Source organism: Aythya ferina (assembly GCF_964211825.1).
Source record: "Aythya ferina genome assembly, contig: HAP1_SCAFFOLD_29, whole genome shotgun sequence".
Lineage (NCBI taxonomy): Eukaryota > Metazoa > Chordata > Aves > Anseriformes > Anatidae > Aythya > Aythya ferina.
The window spans coordinates 1,735,653-1,756,727 of NW_028181463.1; the positions used below are offsets into that span (position 1 = coordinate 1,735,653).

The 21,075-nt window shown below is 49.5% G+C and overlaps 2 protein-coding genes and 1 pseudogene across 3 annotated transcripts; 2 read left to right on the forward strand and 1 right to left on the reverse strand.

Annotated features, from left to right (window-relative positions):
* Nucleotides 1-2,865: 2,865 nt before the first annotated feature.
* LOC311428090 (olfactory receptor 14C36-like) lies at nucleotides 2,866-3,801 on the forward strand (the record flags this gene model as incomplete). The annotated part of the gene is made up of 1 exon (XM_084539648.1): nucleotides 2,866-3,801. One exon carries the CDS (start codon nucleotides 2,866-2,868, stop codon nucleotides 3,799-3,801), a length of 936 nt encoding a protein of 311 aa, XP_084395774.1.
* A 7,019-nt stretch (nucleotides 3,802-10,820) lies between these two features.
* LOC311428091 (olfactory receptor 14A16-like) lies at nucleotides 10,821-11,761 on the forward strand (annotated as a pseudogene). The gene has a single exon. The product of its transcript is annotated as an olfactory receptor 14A16-like (transcript).
* A 6,925-nt stretch (nucleotides 11,762-18,686) lies between these two features.
* Nucleotides 18,687-19,622, reverse strand: LOC311428092 (olfactory receptor 14C36-like; the record flags this gene model as incomplete). Its single annotated transcript, XM_084539649.1, has 1 exon — nucleotides 18,687-19,622. One exon carries the CDS (start codon nucleotides 19,620-19,622, stop codon nucleotides 18,687-18,689), a length of 936 nt encoding a protein of 311 aa, XP_084395775.1.
* Between the last annotated feature and the right edge of the window lie 1,453 nt (nucleotides 19,623-21,075).

Consider the following 21,075-nt stretch of genomic DNA (forward strand, 5'->3'; position numbering starts at 1 on the left):
ACTGCACAGCAGCAGGCACAAGGCTTGGCTGTGTCTAGCCAAGAAGCTGCAAGGCCAGCAGCAGGCCCCTGGCTTGGAAGCTGCTGCTGAGGTGACTTGTGTTTGCTTGGCTGAGAGGCCGCAAGGAGCCTGCTGGGTTGGGATGCCTACTTCAGGAGTGGTTTCTACCCTGATGGAGCATTCTGTGATATTAGGAAAGAGCAGGAGAGAAAACACTTGCCAAAATGTGTGCCCAGGAATGTTGGCAATGGCCATGAGGAGGAATAAATGTCCAGTGGAACAACTGGTCTCGCTGATCTAGTCAGAGGCAAAGAAGGCATTAAGTACCTCATCCATTACGTTATCTCGAGGTCTTCACCAGATTTCCCGCATATCTAATAAAGGATGATGGTTCTCCTTAATCTTCCTTTATAGTATTTTTATAAACAGTTTTTCATTGTCTTTGAGAGTCACAGAGAGATTGAGCTCCAGCTGGGCTTTGGCCCTTCTATTTTTCACCTGCACAGCCCCATAACATTCAGGACACAGCTCCAGACAAACTGACAGCATGCATGAGAAGGAAGCACAGAAGAGGTGGAACCTGGCAGCTTTCCATTCTCTTCTGTGGCTCTGTGCTGCAATGCCATTCAACTGGTTACTCCTGTATTATCCAAACTTTCCTGATGCTGCTGTCTTCTCAGAGATAGCACAATAACATGCAAAGTTTGAAATGTCTGCCTGTAGACATGAAAAGCTGACAGAATGGAGCATCTGTGTGGGGCAACCTTGAGAAACTGCAGGATTTTGCCTACAGAAACCTCTTGGCATTTACAAGGAGAAGTGCCCAGTCCTGAAACAGAGGAAGAGGAACCCCACACATCAGGGCAGAATGGGAGCCTGATGAGTGAGCAGTGGCCAGGAGGAGGAGGGTCTGGGCACCACGAGGGATGCCATATGAGCAGTGGTGCCTGCTCAGCAGCAGCTAGGCCAGCTTCCCACAGAGCTCCTTACGAGGAGCATGGCCACCAAGAAGATCTGAGTTATCAGACTCCTCAGAGATCCAGTGTGGCACTACACAGAAGAGGGTCTGCAGCCAGCAGGAAAAGACATACAGGTCTAGGAGTCCCTACGACAGCCTGGTGTGGAGAGGATCAAGGGCTATGGCAAGGCTGAAAGTCCCAACAGGACCCAGGTCTTTGTGTCCACGGCTATGGCTGTTGTCTCTGCCACTGAGGCCTATGAGGAGACAGCTGATCGTTAAAGCACCAGGGCTTCATTGCCTCCTCGCCCCCAACCATGAACCAGGCAGGGGTTGTACCATTCTCCTGCAGTTTGCAATGCACATCCCCATCTCCTACTGCCCCACAAAGAGCCCTGAGCAAGGTGTGAAGGGAAAGGATCCCCCTTAAAATGGGATGGATGTCAAGTCCTGGCCCTTGTTCTTGGTGACACACATCCACTTTTCCTATACATCAGTGTCACCTTCACACTGCCTTTGTCTCCTTGTCCTCACTGCCTCCAGGGTTCTGCTCTAATGAGCTCCAAGGGAGGCTGTGTCAGTGCTGGCCCTCAGGGGGACACTGCAGGAAACTTGCCTCTGACTTGGACCTCTGGAGAGATGTCTTCAATTGTCTTTGAATGCCTGAGGTTTGTGGGCTCATCAGCAAAGCCCCCAGGATGGTCTTTGCACTGCCTTGGGCTGATGCTGTGCTGCTGAGCTGGGCTGGGCTCGTGGGACAGAGAAAACTCATTTCAAAAGTGTTCCTGTTGCAGAGAGACAGCTGTGCCCAGGAGCAGCTCCTCTGCACAGCGCAGTAGGGCTGGGGGCTCTGACCGCAGCTGGCACACACAGAGAGGAGAGAAGGAGAGAGGGGCTGAAGGCACTTGGCAGTGGGAGGATGCTGAGAGCTGCCTGCAGGACAAACCTGCACAGCCCTTGACAAGGTAAGGGTCTGGCTGCAGGGCCATACAGCTGCAGGTCCTGGAAGGGTCTTGTGCTGGGTCTTGTTTCTGGGAGGGCAGTGGGCAATACAGTAGGCTTTGAGAGTCCTGCTGGGTTGCAGTGTGAGGTGAGAAAGTCTGGCAGAAGCCCCTTGGAGTGTCATAACCCAGCTGCCCTTTTTAGCCAAGACTTGGGTGTCCAAGTCTCCTCCAGACACTGCAGGGGATGCAGATTGGGTATTGGGACACCCCAGATTTTGAATATCCAGCTCTGTCCATGGGGCATTGTGCTAGGCTGCATGCTTCTTTCCCGCAGGATGCAGCTCTCTCGTGGCATCCTTGTGTTATCCAGGTACCTCAAGGAGAAGACCCCTCTGTACTAAAACCATGTCTGTGCTGCTGGATGGCTGTCTGTGGGCAGCTGGAATGAGGCCTCTGCACTCTTGGAGAAGAGGGAAAAGCTGAGATCCTGCTCATGTACCTGGAGATAAGGTGAGGATTCTGTCCATCTGCACTGGGGTTGGGGCTTCTTTGCTTTAAGCTGTCTCCACTTCTTTGGAAACACAAGAGTGTGATTGTTCTACTAAGCATAATAAAATCTGACTCGCTCTACAGTGTGGTTGGAGGTGTTTTTTGCAACAACCCTGCAAAGTTCATGGATCTCATAAGTGGACTGAACTTGAGTTTCCCCCTTGTTCCTGCTTTCTGACTGCTTCACAGAAGGAAGGACACCTCTAAAGTCCCCAGTAACCCATGCTTGCAGTGCCAGTCTCACCCAACATCACCTGGGACTCAAGCGATAGAGCTACAGAAAGCTCTTTTTGCAAGAGAGAGGCTTCAGATGAGAGTGGTCTAAGGCTTGCAGTAGGTTTTCCTCAGAGAATTGTCTTCTAAACTTTTTCTGCCTTCTCCTTCTCTACAGACAACAGTGTTCAATGTCAGAAAATGCCCAACATCAGCTCTGTGAGTGAGTTCCTCCTGCTTGCATTTGCAGACACGCGTGAGCTGCAGCTCCTGCACTTCGCGCTCTTCCTGGGCATCTACCTGGCTGCCCTCCTGGGCAACGGCCTCATCCTCAGCGCCGTAGCCTGCAACCACCGCCTCCACACCCCCATGTACTTCTTCCTCCTCAACCTCGCCCTCCTGGACCTGGGCTGCATCTCCACCACTCTGCCCAAAGCCATGGCCAATGCCCTCTGGGACACCAGGGCCATCTCCTATCAAGGATGTGCTGCTCAGGTCTTTCTCTTTGTCTTCTTTATCACAGCAGAGTTTTCCCTTCTTACCGTCATGGCCTATGACCGCTACATTGCCATCTGCAAGCCCCTGCACTACGGGAGCCTCGTGGGCAGCAGAGCTTGTGCCCAGATGGCAGCAGCTGCCTGGGGCAGTGGCTTTCTCAATGCTGTCCTGCACACGGCCAACACATTTTCCCTGTCCCTCTGCCAAGGCAATGCTGTGGACCAGTTCTTCTGTGAAATCCCCCACATCCTCAAGCTATCCTGCTCACATGCCTACCTCAGGGAAGTTGGATTTACTGCATTTAGCTCTTGTTTAGTTGTTGGTTGCTTTGTTTTTATTGTGGTGTCCTATGTGCAGATCTTCAGGGCAGTGCTGAGGATGCCCTCTGAGCAGGGCCGGCACAAAGCCTTTTCCACGTGCCTCCCTCACCTGGCCGTGGTCTCCCTGTTTGTCAGCACTATCATGTTTGCCTACCTGAAGCCCCCCTCATTCTCCTCCCCATCCCTGGACCTTGCAGTATCTTTTCTGTACTCCATGTTACCTCCAGCAGTGAACCCCCTCATTTACAGCATTAGGAACCAGGAGCTCAAGGATGCACTGAGGAAATTGTTTGAATACATATTTCTTAAGAAAATATAATGTGCCTTTACATTCCGAGTATCTCAGAAACAGTTAGGAAAGTAATTTGATGTTATTTTTCTTAATAAATATATTCTCCATGTTGTGGAGTTGATTTAATTAATGTCATTGTTAGCCTCCTACCTGTTCATTTATCTGTTTACTTTTCCTAATCAAGTCATGTATATTTAATGCCAGCCTTTCCGTGTAGCTATAGACAATAAAGAAGCGAGTAGAAATTCATAGGTCTCAGCTGCAGTGTATTCCCATCTCCTGTGAACTAGGAAAGAAGCTATTAAAAAAAAAAAAAAAAAAAAAAAAAAAAAAAAAAAAAAAACTGAGCAGAAAATCTGGACTGAGCAGAGCTCAAGTGCTCAATCTGGTGTGAGCAGGCAGAGGAGAGCTCTTCAGCCCCAGGGCATGCAGCAGCCCCAGCAAAGGAGCCTGGCAAGTGACTCCTTGCAGCCCTGGGGCAATGGCAGTGACTCCATGAGCTGGGTCTGCCTCCCAGCCTGCCCAGCACAGCCCTGCAGAGTGCCCCCATGCCCCAGGCACCACAGCTCCCTCACTCTGCAGAGCAGCACCTCTGGTTGTCATGTCAGAGATCTCAAATTTTGACTAAACTCATACCTCATAGCCGTTTTTAGTTTTCTCCATAGGGGAAGCTACTGCCTTTCAGATTCTTGAAGGGAGGTACATCCTGCATGAAGGCCTGCAAAATGTTACCCTGGATCCATAGGAATCATTCTGGAACCAACGCTTCTTCATAGGATGTACACTTTTGTGGAGGCGCAGAGCTGATGGGCACGTGCAGGATGCTCCTACAGACCTTTGTGCCCTTTTCCCTACTGACTACAACACCACTTCTCTCTCAGGAACAGAATAGCCAGCAGAGTGAGACAGATACTCTGAGATCATGAAAGCCATCAGAAAGCTGATCCCAATAAGATAACCAATATGAGGATGACAGGAGAAGCCTGGCCAAGAGAGAACTGAGATCTGGGGGAGGGAAGAGGAGCTTGGGAAGCAGAAATTAACGATTTTGTAGAGGTAAGAGGTTTCATGTAATATTGATGGTGCTTTAAAACTGGCTTTAAACAGTCATGTAAAACACTTACACTTTTTTGACCAGTAACCCTAATCCCAAAACCTGAATGTTGCTCCAGCACCTTGACAGAAATCCCCTGCAGTAATACCTGACCTCAGAGTATCCCTTCAAGCAGAACTCAGCCCATAGCCCCTTTCCTTACCTTTACTCTCTTGCTCATCCTAATCTCTTCCCTTAACACTAGCATTAAAACACTTTATTTAACCCTAGACGACTTCTTGGCAGACCTAAAGAAAACCACAAACCACGAAGCTTGTCCATACCCCAGCCACAGACCTGACACCCTATGCAGAACACCAAATCCTCCCAACAAACCGTTGCTTAAACTCTAACGCAGAAAGGTGATCCCTTGTTCAAGGCCAGTTGGCAAGTGACTTTGGACAACCTAATCTAATGGAAATTGTCCCTGTCCATAGAATAAGGTTTGACTAGACGATCACAGAATCACAGAATCATCTAGGTTGGAAGAGACCTCCAAGATCACCTAGTCCAACCTCTGACCTAACACTAAGCAGTCCTCCGCTAAACCATATCACTAAGCACTACATCTAAACACCTTTTAAAGACCTCCAGGGATGATGACTCCACCACTTCCCTGGGCAGCCCATTCCAATGCGTAACAACCCTCTCAGAAAAGAAGTTTTTCCTAATTTCCAACCTAAACCTCCCCTGGCACGACTTTAGCCCATTCCCCCTCATCCGGTCACTGGGCACGTGAGAGAGCAGACCAACCCCCACCTCGCTACAGCCTCCTTTGAGGTAGCTGTAGAGAGCAAAAAGGTCACCCCTGAGCCTCCTCTTCTCCAGGCTGAACAATCCCAGCTCCCTCAGCTGCTCCTTGTAAGATTTGTCCTGGGTTACACGTACTTGGGTAGTGTAAGGCACAATGCAATTCTTTTTGCCTTCTGCATCTACAGCACAGGAAGTAGGACTGCCCTAGTCTATTGACTGGACAACAGACTAGGGTACAAAAAGTAAATGTCTTTACTTTTCATCCTGAGTTTTCTACAGAAGACCCAAGAGAGACCATGGATGACCAGGTACCTACTAATATTTAATTTGAATTTCTCTGGTTCCAATGGTCATTTCAATTTTATTTTATTTTATTTTATTTTATTTTATTTTATTTTATTTTATTTTATTTTATTTTATTTTATTTTATTTTGTTTTGTTTTGTTTTGTTTTGTTTTGTTTTGTTTTGTTTTGTTTTGTTTTGTTTTATTTAAATTTATTTTATATTATTTTATTTTATTTTATAATATTTTATCCTGCCCCCAAAAAAATGTGACTTGTTTTAGAAAGGGTTTCATGTGCTGAACTGTGCTGCAGTTACAGGGACAAAGACCACTACTTGCAGTGGAAGTGTCAGACCACCAGACTCTGCTTTTCCTCCCTATGGAGGTCTCCAAAGAAGTGACCCTGGATAAGTAGCAATAGGAGAATGATGCTTCAAACGGAAATGCAACAAAATTCAGCCTTTGAAACAAGAAAATATTTTTATTATTTGCTTTGTGAAATCTTTTCCCTGAACTATGTTATGCAAGCTCTGCAATTAGCTGCAAAAGGCGTGAAGGTTTGAAGAAAACTATGGAGGAGATGTTTGGAATTTCTGCATTTTAATGAGTTCCATGGTGTATTGTGGTGCTGAGTCTATGAAGCTCTGGTACTGAGAGGGGAATGATGCAACTGCTAGAGAAAGTAAAGTCAGAAGGAAAAGCTGAAGTGACTTGGGGTATTAATGGGCCCCACTGAGGGCTGTTACTAACAAAGCCTCCCCAGGGCCTTGTTAGGGCAGATAATCGGAGGCCATGATTGCAGACAGGCAAAGCACTGTGCTGAGAAAACTCTTTGTTGGTTTTAGTGAAGCAGAAGAGCCAAGGCCTGACCCCAGCCACTGGAAGGGGAGATCCTGCACCCCCACATCTGGCTCAAGGCTTTTCCTGGGGTCTGTGGGATGTGGTGGGCAGTGTGATGCCATGAGAAGAACAGTGGTATGACACCTCTGAGCTGCTGCATAGGGTTGCAAGGAATCAATGAGGCCCCATTGCAGTGAGTACAACATATCTCCTCCTAAGCTACTGCCAAGGGGAAAAACCTTCACAGCTGTTGGGCCTTCCCTCTTTACCAGAACCCTCTGCCTTCTCCTCTGCAGGCTTTCCATTGCTGTCCCACACATTGCCCTATTTTCTTGAAGTCTGCAGACACCCATCTCAGTTCAGCATCTTGCTTTCATGCCTTGCTTTCACCAATGTCTCATCAGCCCTCACCAGCTGTTCCTTGAAACACAAAGCCAGGGTCTGATGAGAGGGTGACCTCTGGCACCACAGCATGACCCTCTGAGGGACATTTCTCCCTCCTTGTGACCAGTGCCAGCCTTCCTGGAACACTTTGTGGCATTTTTTTCTCTACTGCTCTTCTCTGCTACCGCAGAAAGCTCCATCTGGTAGGAAACCACTCTTGAAGTAGGCATCCCAACCCAGCAGGCTCCTTGCGGCCTCTCAGCCAACCAGACAGAAGTCACCTCAGCAGCACCTTCCAAGCCATGGGCCTGCTGCTGGCCTTGCAGCTTCTTGGCTACACACAGCCAAGCCTTGTGCCTCCTGCTGCCCAGTCATGGACTCAAGCAGAAGGGACAGGACAACCCATGTTGGGGCCTTCTTTCTGTCTGGGTCCTCCTGGGTCTGGAGGAAGAGGGGATCCCCCAGTCAGCATGCCAAGCAGGTGCCTTGTGCTGGCCTAGCAGGGCCACTGCCAGATGTCAGCCCAAAAGTGCAGCTCCCAGGGAGAAGTCAAGGGTGACCTGCCACCTACAGACGGAAGTGACCTCACAGTCCCTTTCCGTGACACGTTCCTGCTGCTGCCCTATCAAGTGCAGAGACAGAAGTGACCTCACTGTCACTGCCACAGTCACAATCCTCCTGCTGGGGCAGGAGATGCTGAGGCAGAGCTCACCTCTCTCTAGTCCCTTAGGGACTAGATTTTAATTTTCTGTGTTAGAGATTAAGCAAAGTTTTAGTTGGAGTGTTTTGTGTTCTGCTTGTGGTGTCAGGTCTCTGGTTAGGGTGTGGGCAAGCATTATGGTTTAGGGTGTTTTTTTTTAGGTATGGCAAGAAGTCTGGGGTTAAATAGAGCATTTTAATGTTAGTGTTAAGGGCAGAGATTAGGGTGAGCAAGAGAGTAAAGGTAAGGGAATGGAGCTCTGTGCTGAGTTTTTCTTCAGGTGCTACCTTGAGTTCTGCATTACAATAGTGGATTCCTGTCAAGGTGGTTGACTAATGTCTTGGTTGAGGGATTAATGTTACTCTTGAAAATAGTGTAAGGGCCATACAAGACTGTTTGAAGTCAGTGTTACAGCAGCATCAACATTACCTCTTACCTCTTACCCTCTTACATCTACAAAGGTAAGCTTTCGAGCTCTTCTTCACTTCTTCCCTCACCCCAATCTGACATCTCTCCTGGCCAGGCTACTCCTGACCTCCCCATAACAGTCATCTAACTGGGATCAGCTTTCTGATGGCTTTCATTATATCAGAGTACCTGTCTCAGAGTACCTGACTATTCTTTGGGAGAAAAAGTTTGTCATGATATATAATCTAATTTTTCGTAATATCTAATCTAAATCTCCCCTTGTGGCCATTTTCTTGAGTCCTATCATTAGTTATCTGAGAGAAGAGGCTGACCCCTGCCTCATCACAACCTCAACAGCATGTGTTCTCACCTCGGCAATTCCAAAGGGACATAAGTGACTGGAATGTGCTGGGACTTGGTCTGTGCTTACTGAGCCTCAGTGAGTGCCACTGACTGAGCAGGTGCAGATGGTTACCAGAATGTTCTACCAGCTGGGGACAGGCTGGACAACAGTCAGTAATGAGCAATTGCACTGTGTTTAACTTGCTTTGTACATAACAATAACAATAACAGCAACTCTTATTATTTCTCTTCCCTTTCAGTCCTTTAAACTGCCCTTATCTCAACACATAAGCATTCTGGGGGGGGAGAGGGCTGATGTGAGCCAACTGCTGTGTGGTGCTGAGCTGCCCACCAGGTTAAAGCACAACATGTTTGACAACCACAGTCCAACAGCACAAATCACCCTTGTAAAAGTCATCTCCCCTGTGTTCAGAGAAGTGCAGATGGTGACAAATTCAGTCTGATTCAAACAGCACACCCCAATAGAGACCCTGCTGCCTTGGGGAGCTGTCAGCCCTGAGGCCTTGGGGACACCTCGAGGGAGCCCAAGGGCACAGAGCAAGCGATGCCATGGTCGGGTGCTGTGCTGCTGAGCTGGGCCGGGCTCCTGGGCCCAAGGGCAGCTCCTGGCAAGCGCTGCAGAGAGACAGCTGTGCCCAGGAGCAGCTCCTCTGCACAGTGCAGCAGGGCTTTGACCGCAGCTGGCCCGGGGAGAGGAGAGAAGGAGAGAGGGCTTGAAGTCACTGAGGAGTGCAACAACAGAGGGCAGCGTGTGGCAGGACACATCTGCAGGCTCTTGACACCGTGAGGCTCTGGCAGCAGGGCCATGCAGGTGGGGTTGGCAGAGGGGTCTCCTACATCTGGGACATCCAATAGCTGATAGCATCTGTCAGGGTCATTGTCTCTATTTCTACAGAAAGGAGTAGAAAACACTTTAGAGAATGGGAAATATGACTGGATATTTCAGGAGGAAGACCAAGGCAGGTGCTACCTGAAAGGCAAGACTTTTTTTGTAGCCTGTGCTTGCAGATTCCTGCAGTGGAGGGGAGGCAGGTTTCATGGTAATGGATTGTCAGTATTGTAGTGGAGACTGAGACTCCAAGAGAATTGCAGTGAGAGATCAGTTTGTCAGCAATTAAGTTTATAAAGTTCCTACGCACACCTCAGAACAGAAACTGCATCAACATCATTTTGTGGTCCTCTCAGGTTTTATCGTAGCTGATCTTTACGAGCTGCAAGCCCCCTGATGCCCAGTGCTGGGAGACATCCCTGTTTTTGGGAGGTCTCTGCCAGCTTGAGGTGAGCACAGATCATTTGCAATGAGCAGGAGCTGCCTCGTCTGCAGGCAGAGCTGCAGCACAGGAGGGTCTGCTGAGTGTCCGTCTGTCCCTCCCTGGCCTTGCCTCCCCTGGCAGCAGCACGCTGGCATTCCTGCTGGCTTCTCCAGCTGGCCGTGCTGCTGCTGGTCTTGTTTGCAGGCTGGCTGGGGATGGGGGTTTCACATGCCTGTGGGGTGAGCCCTCGGTGTGCTTGGGGGAAGGGAAGTACGGGGACAGGGTGAGGGGTGTGGAGATGTGCACTTTGAGCCTGGATTCCTCTGCTCTCAGCAGTGTCTTTGTTCTTTTCAATCAAACATGTGAGTACAACTTTCGTGCAGCTCTCACAGGGCAGCTGAGACCATACTTGATGGACGGACTGGCTGTCCTCCCTGAAGAACACTGTGCACTAAAGTGACAGTCTCTTTTTCTCTGATAATGATCTACAAGGATTCCCTTTGAGTCCAGCAGAAATAACCAGGGTTTGTGACTTGGAAACACTCCTCAGGAGTGGTGGGACAGCTGAAACAAAAAACTCAAAAAACAAAAATTTAAAATAAAATTAAAAAAAAAAGCCTCCACAACTCTGCTTTGCAGTTTGGTGAACTGGGAGCAACACTGGGGAAAACCTCTTTGAGATCAGGAGGGAAGTGAAACTGACATTTCCTCATGTTCCTCTTCACCTCTTGCTGTAGGACAGGACTGATTCCTGCACTGCCCACAGTAGAGCCCCCTGTTCCAACAGACACCGTCAGGCAGAATGAATCAGGATGCATGAAAGGGATCTGCCAAATGTCTGCCAAAAAGTGCACAATAAAAGTGATGATTTTAAATGAGAAATTGAATTCATTTTCCTCTGATGCATTTCTTGTATTTTATTATTCTCATCCTCTTCTTTGTTCAGGACCACATCCGGAAAAAAGCAGATGCCCAACGTCAGCTCCATCACTGAATTCTCCTGCTGGCAGTCTCAGACACGCGTGAACTGCAGCTCCTGCACTTCGCGCTCTTCTTGGGCATCTACCTGGCTGCCCTCCTGGGCAACGGCCTCATCCTCAGTGCCGTAGCCTGTGACCACCGCCTCCACACCCCCATGTACTTCTTCCTCCTCAACCTCGCCTTCCTCGACCTGGGCTGCATCTCCACCACTCTGCCCAAAGCCATGGCCAATGCCCTCTGGGACAACAGGGCCATCTCCTATCAAGGCTGTTCTGCACAGGTCTTTTTCTTTCTCTTCTTCATATCAGCAGAGTATTATAACCTTACTATCATGGCCTATGACCGCTACGTTGCCATCTGTAAGCCCCTGCACTACGGGAGCCTCGTGGGCAGCAGAGCTTGTGCCCAGATGGCAGCAGCTGCCTGGGGCAGTGGCTTTCTCAATGCTGTCCTGCACACGGCCAACACATTTTCCCTGCCCCTTTGCCACGGCAATGCTGTGGACCAGTTTTTCTGTGAAATCCCCCACATCCTCAAGCTCTCCTGCTCAGATTCCTATCTCAGAGAAGTTTGGGCAGTTCTGTTTAGTATCTTTTTAGCATTTGTTTGTTTTGTTTTCATTGTGTTGTCCTATGTGCAGATCTTCAGGGCAGTGCTGAGGATGCCCTCTTCTCAGGGCCGGCACAAAGCCTTTTCCACTTGCCTCCCTCACCTGGCCGTTGTCTCCCTGATGATCAGCACTTCTATCTTTGCCTACCTGAAGCCCCCCTCCATTTCCTCCCCATCCCTGGACCTGGTGGTCACACTTCTGTACACTGTGGTTCCTCCAGTATTTAACCCCCTCATCTACAGCTTGAGGAACCGGGAACTAAGGGATTCCATCAGGACTCTACTTGAATACACACATCGTCATCAAATTCACCTATAATACTATGCCTAATATTAGAAATCCCAGCTATTCTGAGAAAGAAAATAATATGATGTCTTCTATTAATAAATGTGTGTATTATTATTTTCTCTCATTATTTCACTTTTGATTAAATATTATTCCTAGCCTCCTACAAGTCAATTATTTTTCTGTAGAAGTTGGCTTCCTGTGTAGATAAACCTAATAAGAAAGCCATCAGAAATTCATTGGTCTGAGCTGCTGTCTCTTCCCATCTCCTCTGGTGCTGGGGGAACAGCCCCAGCATGCAGGAGGGGCTCAGGACCAAGAGCCCAGCTGCCACATGCAGGAGCAGCCCCAGTGGCCCTCAGGGCTGCCCCTCACTGCCCGCTGGGCTCTGCCTCTCTGCTGCCTTTGGGTCAGAGCTGCTGCTTCCCTGGAGCCATGGCCATGGCCAGCAGCAGGACATGGCCTTTTCACTGCTTCTTTCTTTTTGGTTCCTCATTGCTTTCTTGTGCTCTTGTATCTGTCTTAGTCTCGAGGTCTCATATGCATTGATGACAGTCCTGTTGTCTTTGCAGTGTCTGTGTCTGCAGGCAGCAGCAGGCACTGTGCAGCCCTGGGTAACAACTGGCCTACCTGCTAGCACCACAGTAACAAGAGGGTCTTTCTCAGGGCAAACCCAGGACCCTGGACACCTCTTCCAAATGTGCTATCAGGAATGGAGCCAAGAGGTTGCTCCCTGCTCTTCTGTTTTCTGGGGTTTGTCATGGAGTGAGGGACAGAGGCTGAAAGTCCCAGGGTGCTCCCTGAGGAACCAAGGGCTGGGCCAAGAACTCCTTTTGTGGCAGCACATGCCCAAATAGACAACACTGCCCACTGCAGTCAGTGAGATGGCCAATGCCAGCCTGGACATGTCAGGAGATCTGCAGGGACATGGTGCTCACTGGGTAGTGCTTAGAACCTCATAAAATGTATGAGTATCCAAAGACGGGTCTGGTAAAGGAAAAGGGGAATCTGAGGATTTGAGGGGCTACAGGAGGGCTCTGCAATGCCAGAAGACGTGGTGGAGAGCCAGCAGGTGAAGGCCCGTAAGACTGCAAAGCAACAGTAGAGACCTTCCTTATAGGCTCCTGGGCCAGGTCTGGTGCAGCACTTGCCTACCCTTTGTGCCCTCAGAAACACCCCATGGTCCTGCCCAGCACTGCCCTGTGCTGCTGAGCCATCAGGGCAGGTGGAAAGGGGCTCAGCAGCAGAGATCCCCATGGACGTAGGTCTGGTGACCACCCTGAGCAGTATGGGCAGGGGGGGAGACCCACGGGGGTCCCAGGGCACGACAGCCCCTGGCTCTCACAGCAGCACCGCCAGCTTGGGGCCCTGAGGGAGCACAGGGAGGGAAGCAGCAATGGCTGACCTGGCCAGCACAGACACTGCCCTGGGCAAGGCTCTCTGGGAGCAGGGATGGCCCTGGGGAAGAGCAGGGCAGCATTGCTGGGCCTGCACTGATGGGGAAAGGGCAAAGGGAAAGCTCTTTGTGCAGGCCCCTGCTCGGGGCAGGCTGCTCTGTGACTGGGCCAGGCCTCTTGTGCTGGCCTGGGGAGCGGGGCTGGCCCTGCGGGGCACAGGCACTGTGGGCTGGGGATCTGCCAGGCAAGAGAGCAGGGCTCCTGCAGCTTCACGGACCTCCATCACCTTGCAGCATACCCAGCCTCCTCCTTGCTCACCTCAACCAGAAACTACACATGCATGAGCTGTCTGCTTCTTCCTCCTCTGAAGGGAGAGGAGGAAACACATCTAGAGGGAGAGGGGAAAGAACATATAAACTCACAGAGAGATAGACACTTGAGGAAGGGAAAGGAAATGGAAAATAAAAGAAAAAGAAATTCCTACCCCAAACATGAGGAATATGTAGTAACTCCTCTATTCCCATAAGCAGACCACTGTGCTGCCAGTCTCTGAGAAACTGATACCTTGTCTTGGAAAGATGACCCCAATATATACTGCTGAGCACCATGTTATGTCCCATGTGGCCTGACCAGAGCTCAAGTGCTCAGTCTGGTGTGAGTACACAGAGGAGAGCTCTACAGCCCCAGGGCACGCAGCAGCCCCGACAAAAGGGCACTTCTGTCTCTGCACTTGATAGGGCAGCAGCAGGAACGTGTCATGGAAAGGGACTGGGCGGTCACTTGTGTCTGGAGGTGGCAGGTCACCCTTGACTTCTTCCTGGGATCTGCACTTTTGGGCTGACATCTGGCAGTGGCCCTGCTAGGCCAGCAGAAGGCACCTGCTTGGCATGCTGGCTTGGTATGCCTCCAGACCCAGGAGGACCCAGGCAGAAAGAAGGCCCCCAGATGGGTTGTCCCGTCCCTTCTGCTTGAGTCCATGAGTGGACAGCAGCAGGCACAAAGCTTGGCTGTATCTAGCCAAGAAGCTGCAAGGCCAGCACCAGACCCATGGCTTGGAAGGTGCTGGTGAGTATCTATGATGTGACTTTAGCTTCATTTTTCAAGGAACAGCTGGTGAGGGTTGATGAGACGTTGGTGATATGATGGAAATGCTGGGATGAGAGCAAGGTGGTGAACAGAGGTGGGTGTCTGCAGACTTCCAGGAAACAGGACAAAGTGTGGGATAGCATAGGAAAGCCTGCAGAGGAAAAGACAGAGGTTGCTGGTAAAAAGGGAAGGCCCCAACAGTCCTGACACTTTGCCTAGAGCTTTTGAGAAAACGAGATATAGTCATTGCAGTGCAGCCTCTTTGCTTCCTTGCAACCCTGTGCAGAGGCAGGGTGGTGTCATACCAGTTTTCCTCTCGTGGCATCACACTGCCCACCACATTCCTCAGACCCCCAGGAAAAGTCCTGAGCCAGACAGGGGGGTGCAGGATCTCTCCTCGCAGTGGCTGGGGTCAGGCCTTGGGCCTTGTCTTCACCAAAGTCAACCAAGACTTTTCTCAGCACAGTGCTTTGCCTGTCTGTAATCATGGCCTCCAATTATCTGCCCTAAGCAGTCCCTGGGGAGGCTTTGTTAGTAACAGCTCTCAGTGGGACCATTAATACTCCAAGTCACTTCAGCTTTTCCTTTTGAGTTTGCTTTTTCGCTCTGTTGCATCATTCTCCTCTCAGTACCCAAGTTTCACTGACTCAGCACCAAAATACACCATGGAACTCATTAAAACACAGAAACTCCTAAGGAGCCATGTCTCTCCCACCATTTTCTTCAAGTCTTCAAGACTTGATCAGCTAATTGGAGAGCTTTCATGTTGTAGTTAAGGGGGAAGATTTCAAGGAGCATCTAATAAAAATCTTTCTTCATTTTAAAGGCTGAATTTTGTTGTGTTTCAGTTTAGAGCATCATTCTCCTGGTTATATTGGTCTAGGGTTTCTCCTTGGAAGCCCTGCTTAGGTGGGAAGAGCAGGGTTTTTCCTATTTCAAAACAAACAACAGGAAATCATGCTGCAATTTTCAAAAAAAAATAAATAAAAAAAAGTTCAAGTTCCTTATTTTGTTGCCTCCAGTGATGTTTACCTTCCCAAAAGGATGACTGTACATGATGTATTTTACAGTGATTTAAATAACTGTGTTAATATTAATCCATATCATACTAATTCAATGATAAACGAGGAGGGTCTTACTAAGGAAACCATTAGACAGACTGCTGCGAGATGGGCGACCTTGAACTCACTGAAACTCCAAGCAGCAACTGGGTCACTGAGAGTGGTCTGAATGATTAAACGGTAAGAGGAGGGCAAACCAGGAGAATGATGGGAAGTGTATAGGTCCAGAAAGGCAGCTGGAAAGGGGAAATTCAGCAGGGTCTATGTAATCAAGATGAGTTTTGTGCCTGGAAGATGAGGGAGGGAGCACACCATGATAGAAAAGCGATGACAATGCAAGTACAGGTGAACACCAGTATTTCTTCTCCTGGGATGAATATGCATCCTGAAAAATCACATTTCTTCATGATAGAAATTACACTTCACATGAGACATTTTACGGAAGGGATTGAATCTTTTGAGTTGATGAGTTGTTGCTTTATCATTCAAGTACTGAAAAAAATACTGGGTATTCTGGCAGAGCTTTGCTGTCTGACCATAAGCAACCAGGGAAAACCTCCAGTGGCCCCGTTGCGTTTGAGGCACTTCCCCGGACCAGCAGATGTCAGAAAAGACCTGCAGAAGGCCGGAGCCCTTTGGGAAAATCAGGTGGGGCCAGGTGGAGTTCTCAGGGCACCTCCACTGCCAGCAGTGGTCAATGTGGAAGCCAAAAGACAGCAGCAGTGAAAAGGCCACGTCATGCTGCAGGCCATGGCCATGGCTCCAGGGAAGCAGCAGCCCCAAACCAAAGGCAGCAGAGAAGCAGAGCCCAGCAGGCAGTGAGGGGCAGCCCCGAGGGCCACCGGAGCGTCTCCTGCATGTGGTAGCTGGGCTCTTGATCCTGAGCCCCTCCTGTGTGCTGGGGCTTCTCTCCCAGCTCCAGAGGAGATGGGAAGACAGAGAAACTGAGATGAATGATATTCTGAGGGACTTGTTATTGTCTTTACATATTCATTAAGCTTGCTTCTTTAGCTAAATTAGATGACTGGATAAAAGAAATTAAAAAAATATTACAAGATGTTAAAAATACATTTATTTAAATCTAACCCAAGAAACTTAATTGTAAAAACAAATTAACAAAAAAATGTCCTAATAAATTCTTTAATAAACTGGGAAATTCTTTGCACCCAGGGTACCTTTTTCCAAACCCTCATGCATGGTTCAGTTTGCTCCAAGCATCTTGGAGGCAGTGGCCCCCTCTGTGTAGAAAAATGAAAGCAGTCCTAAAGGATGACTTCAGGCAAAAGCTGACACCTCTGATATGACAACCCCTACCCAAGACCTCTTCCTCTATGGGGCCTACCAGGTACTTAGAAAGAGCCGATCTCAGAAACTACATGCACAGCAAGTGCCTTCTGCTGCCCTACCATGGACACTGGCAGACGTGAGCCTAAAGGCACAGATCCCAGCCAGGAGTCAAGGGTGACCTGTCAGCTACTTCAGAAAGCAGTCACCTCACAGGCCATTTAACAGCCATTAGCTTCCTGCTGGACTTAGTGTTTCTGACGCACCACTGAGCTTATAATACCACACCTACAAAACACCCCCTTTTTGGGCCAGGAGCTGCCCAGGTGGAAATGATCTGTTGGTGATCCTCCAAGCTCATGGCACACCTGCTGGGCTCCCAGACTCTCTGATGCACAGGAGCCAGTTCCGTGCCAGTCCTGTGAGGTGCTAGGGCAGGAGGGACCTTGCAGGCAATGTTCCAGCCCCATGCCTGTTGGTGGTCTCTCAGCTCCTTGTGCACAGTGGAGATCACACTCAAGTCCAGAAGCCTGAAGCCAGCCTAGAAGATACTCGCCCTCCTCAGCCCCCGCCCCAGCCCGAACCCCAGCTGGCAGTGCTGCTCTGCAGAGCGAGGGGGCTGTGATGCCTGGTCACGGGGACACTCTGCAGGGCCATGCTGGGCAGGCTGGGAGGCAGACCCAGCTCATGAGGTCACTGCCATTGCCCCAAGGCTGCAAGGAATCACTCGCCAGGTTCCTTTACTGAGATTTTTGTGTGTTCTGGGGCTGCAGAGCTCTCCTCTGCCTGCTCACAGCAGACTGAGCACTTGAGCTCTGCTCAGTCCACCTTGGAGGAGATCCCCCTTTAGAAGGGAAGTGCTGCAGTGGAGGCCAGCTGTGCCACTGCCGTGCCCACTGCCTGTCCCTGCCTGCAGTCCCAGCACAGCCCCACAGCAGCACTGGCACCAAGCTCCAGGAGCAGCCAGGCCTGACCCCACCAGCAGGGCTCAGCAGGACAGGGCGACAGTGGCAAGAGAGCAGCTCTGCATGCCCCAAGTGCTGGTGTTCCCTGGCCGTGCTGCTGGGATGGGACTCTTTTCCTCTGCACCCCTGAGCACAGGCACTGCCCCTGCACAGCCAGGTCTGGTCTCAGAGGACAGATGTCAGACAAAATGACAGTTGAATTTTAACTCCATTAAGGTTAAATTCACAGAGAGCATGGCTTCACATGCACAGAGTCTATGAGCTATATTCAAAAGGTACTTCCATATCATTTTAATGGGTGCTTATTAGCTGAATTAATGTAATAAGAATATGCACAACCACAACCACAAACAAAACAAAACAAAACAGGTATACTGGTATTAAGCCAATTATTTGCATTATAAGACATGTGCAGAAGCAGATCAAAAAATTCTTGTATCCAAGACACATCTAGTCATCTATATCCACAAGGCATGCTTGAGCTCCTGGGTCCTCATGCTACAGATGAGGACATGCTCTGCTGGAGGGACCACTGAGTACAGAACTGCCACCACCAGGTCCAGGGATGGGGAGGGGATGGAGGAGGGCTTCAGGCAGGCAACCATGACAGGCCTGAGGGAGACGGACACCATGGTCAGGTGAGGGAGGCACGTGGAAAAGGCTTTGTAGTGGCCCTGCTATAGAGACAACAGGACTGTCACCTAGATCCACAAGGTCGAATCCAAATGCACTGCTTCTACCTGTGGCAGCTGGGCTCTTGGTCCTGAGCCCATCCTGTATGCTGGGGCTGCTCCCCCAGCTCCAGAGGATTTGGGAAGAGAGGGATACTGAGACCAATGAATTTCTGATGGTATCTTTATTTGTCTTTATCTGCCAAGGAAGCCTGGTTCTGTATGTATGTTAGATGATGTGGTCAACCTTACAAAAGATGTAACATTCTGAATGGTAAGAATGAGATTATAAAAAACAAAATGAAATATTGTTCAAATACTAACAGAGAAAAATAATTTAAAAAATGTTGTGTCATTTTCCCAAATACTCTTTGATTTCTCTTGGGATTCTTATTAATGATAATGTTATGAAAACACTAGTAATGATAAAAAAGATATGATATAATGTGAATCAAAATATTTGCACATTATTAAGAATACATCTTCTGAACACATCATGGATGCTTAAGAAGCATGTATGGAAACAGTTTCCTCACTGCGTCCTTGAGCTCCTGGTTCCTCATGCTGTAGATGAGGGGGTTCAGTGCTGGAGGCACCACCGAGTACAGAAGTGCAACGACCAGGTCCAGGGATGGAGAGGAAATGGAGGGGGGCTTCAGGTAGGAAAATATGCCAGTGCTAATGAAGAGGGAGACCACAGCCAGATGAGGGAGGCAAGTGGAAAAGGCTTTGTGCCGGCCCTGCTCAGAGGGCATCCTCAGCACTGCCCTAAAGATCTGCACATAGGACAGCACTATGAAAACAAAACAACCAAAGACTAAAGAAACACTAAACACTAGTGCCCCAACTTCCCTGAGGTAGGCATGTGAGCAGGAGAGCTTGAGGATGTGGGGGATTTCGCAAAAGAACTGGTCCACAGCATTGCCTTGGCAGAGGGGCAGGGAAAATGTAGTGGCCGTGTGCAGGGCAGCATTGAGAAAGCCACTGCCCCAGGCAGCTGCTGCCATCTGGGCACAAGCTCTGCAGCCCACGAGGCTCCCATAGTGCAGGGGCTTGCAGATGGCAACGTAGCGGTCGTAGGCCATGATAGTAAGGTTATAATACTCTGCTGATATGAAGAAGAGAAAGAAAAAGACCTGGGCAGCACATCCTTGATAGGAGATGGTCCTGGTGTCCCAGAGGGCATTGGCCATGGCTTTGGGCAGAGTGGTGGAGATGCAGCCCAGGTCGAGGAGGGCGAGGTTGAGGAGGAAGAAGTACATGGGGGTGTGCAGGCGGTGGTGGCAGGCTATGGCGCTGAGGATGAGGCCGTTGCCCAGGAGGGCAGCCAGGTAGATGCCCAGGAAGAGCGCGAAGTGCAGGAGCTGCAGCTCGCGCGTGTCTGCGAATGCCAGCAGGAGGAATTCAGTGATGGTGCTTCTGTTGGACATCTGATTTTTCGGGATGTGGTCCTGAACAACGAAGAGGATGAGAATAATAAAGTACAAGAAATGCATCAGAGGAAAATTAATTCCATTTCTCATTTAAAATCATCACTTTTATTGTGCACTTTCTGGCAGACATTTGGCAGATCCCTTTCATGCATCCTGATTCATTCTGCCTGAGGCTGTCTCTTGGAACAGGGGGCTCTACTGTGGGCAGTGCAGGAGTCAGTCCTGTCCTACAGCAAGAGGTGAAGAGGAACATGGGGAAATGTCAGTTTCTCTTCCATCCTGATCTCAAAGAGGTTTTCTCCGGTGTTGCTCCCAGTTCACCAAACTGCAAAGCAGAGTTGTGGAGGCTTTTTTTTAATTTTATTTTAAATTTTTGTTTTTTGAGTTTTTTGTTTTAGCTGTCCCACCACTCCTGAGGAGTGTTTCCAAGTCACAAACCCTGGTTATTTCTACTGGACTCAAAGGGAATCCTTGTAGATCATTATCAGAGAAAAAGGGACTGTCACTTTAGTGCACAGTGTTCTTCAGGGAGGACAGCCAGTCTGTCCATGAAATACGGTCTCAGCTGCCCTGTGAGAGCTGCAGGAAAGTTCTACTCACATGTTTGATTGAAAAGAACAAAGACCCTGCTGAGAGCAGAGGAATCCAGGCTCAAAGTGCACATCTCCACACCCCTCACCCTGTCCCCGTACTCCCCTTCACTCAAGCACACCGAGGGCTCACCCCATGGGCATGTGAAACCCCCATCCCCAGCCAGCCTGGGAACAAGACCAGCAGCAGCACGGCCAGCTGGAGAAGCCAGGAGGAATGCCAGCGTGCTGCTGCCAGGGGAGGCAAGGCCAGGGAGGGACAGACGGACACTCAGCAGACCCTCCTGTGCTGCAGCTCTGCCTGCAGACAATGCAGCTCCTGCTCTTTGCAAATCATCTGTGCTCACTTCAAGCCGGCAGAGACCTCCCAAAGACAGGGATGTCTCCCAGCACTAGGAATCGGGGAGCTTGCAGCTCTTAAAGATCATCTAGGATAAAACCTGAGAGGAACACAAAATGATGTTGATGCAGTTTCTGGGCTGAGGTGTGGAAAGGAACTTTATAAACTTCATTGCAGACAACCAGCACTCTCACTGAAATTCTCTTGGAGTCTCAGTCTCCACTACAATAATGTCAATCCATTACCATGAAACCATGTCTCCCCTCCACTGCAGGAATCTGCAAGCACAGGCTACAGAAAAATTCTTCCCTTTCAGGTACCCCCTCTCTTGGTCTTCCTCTTGAAATATGCAATCATAAATGTTATTCTATAAAGCATTTTCTACTCATTTTTGTAGAAATAGAGACAACAACCCTGACAGATGCTATCAGCCATTGGATGTGCCAGCTGTAGAAGACCCCTCTGGCAACCCCACCTGCAGTGCCCTGCTGCCAGAGCCTCACGGTGTCAAGAGCCTGCA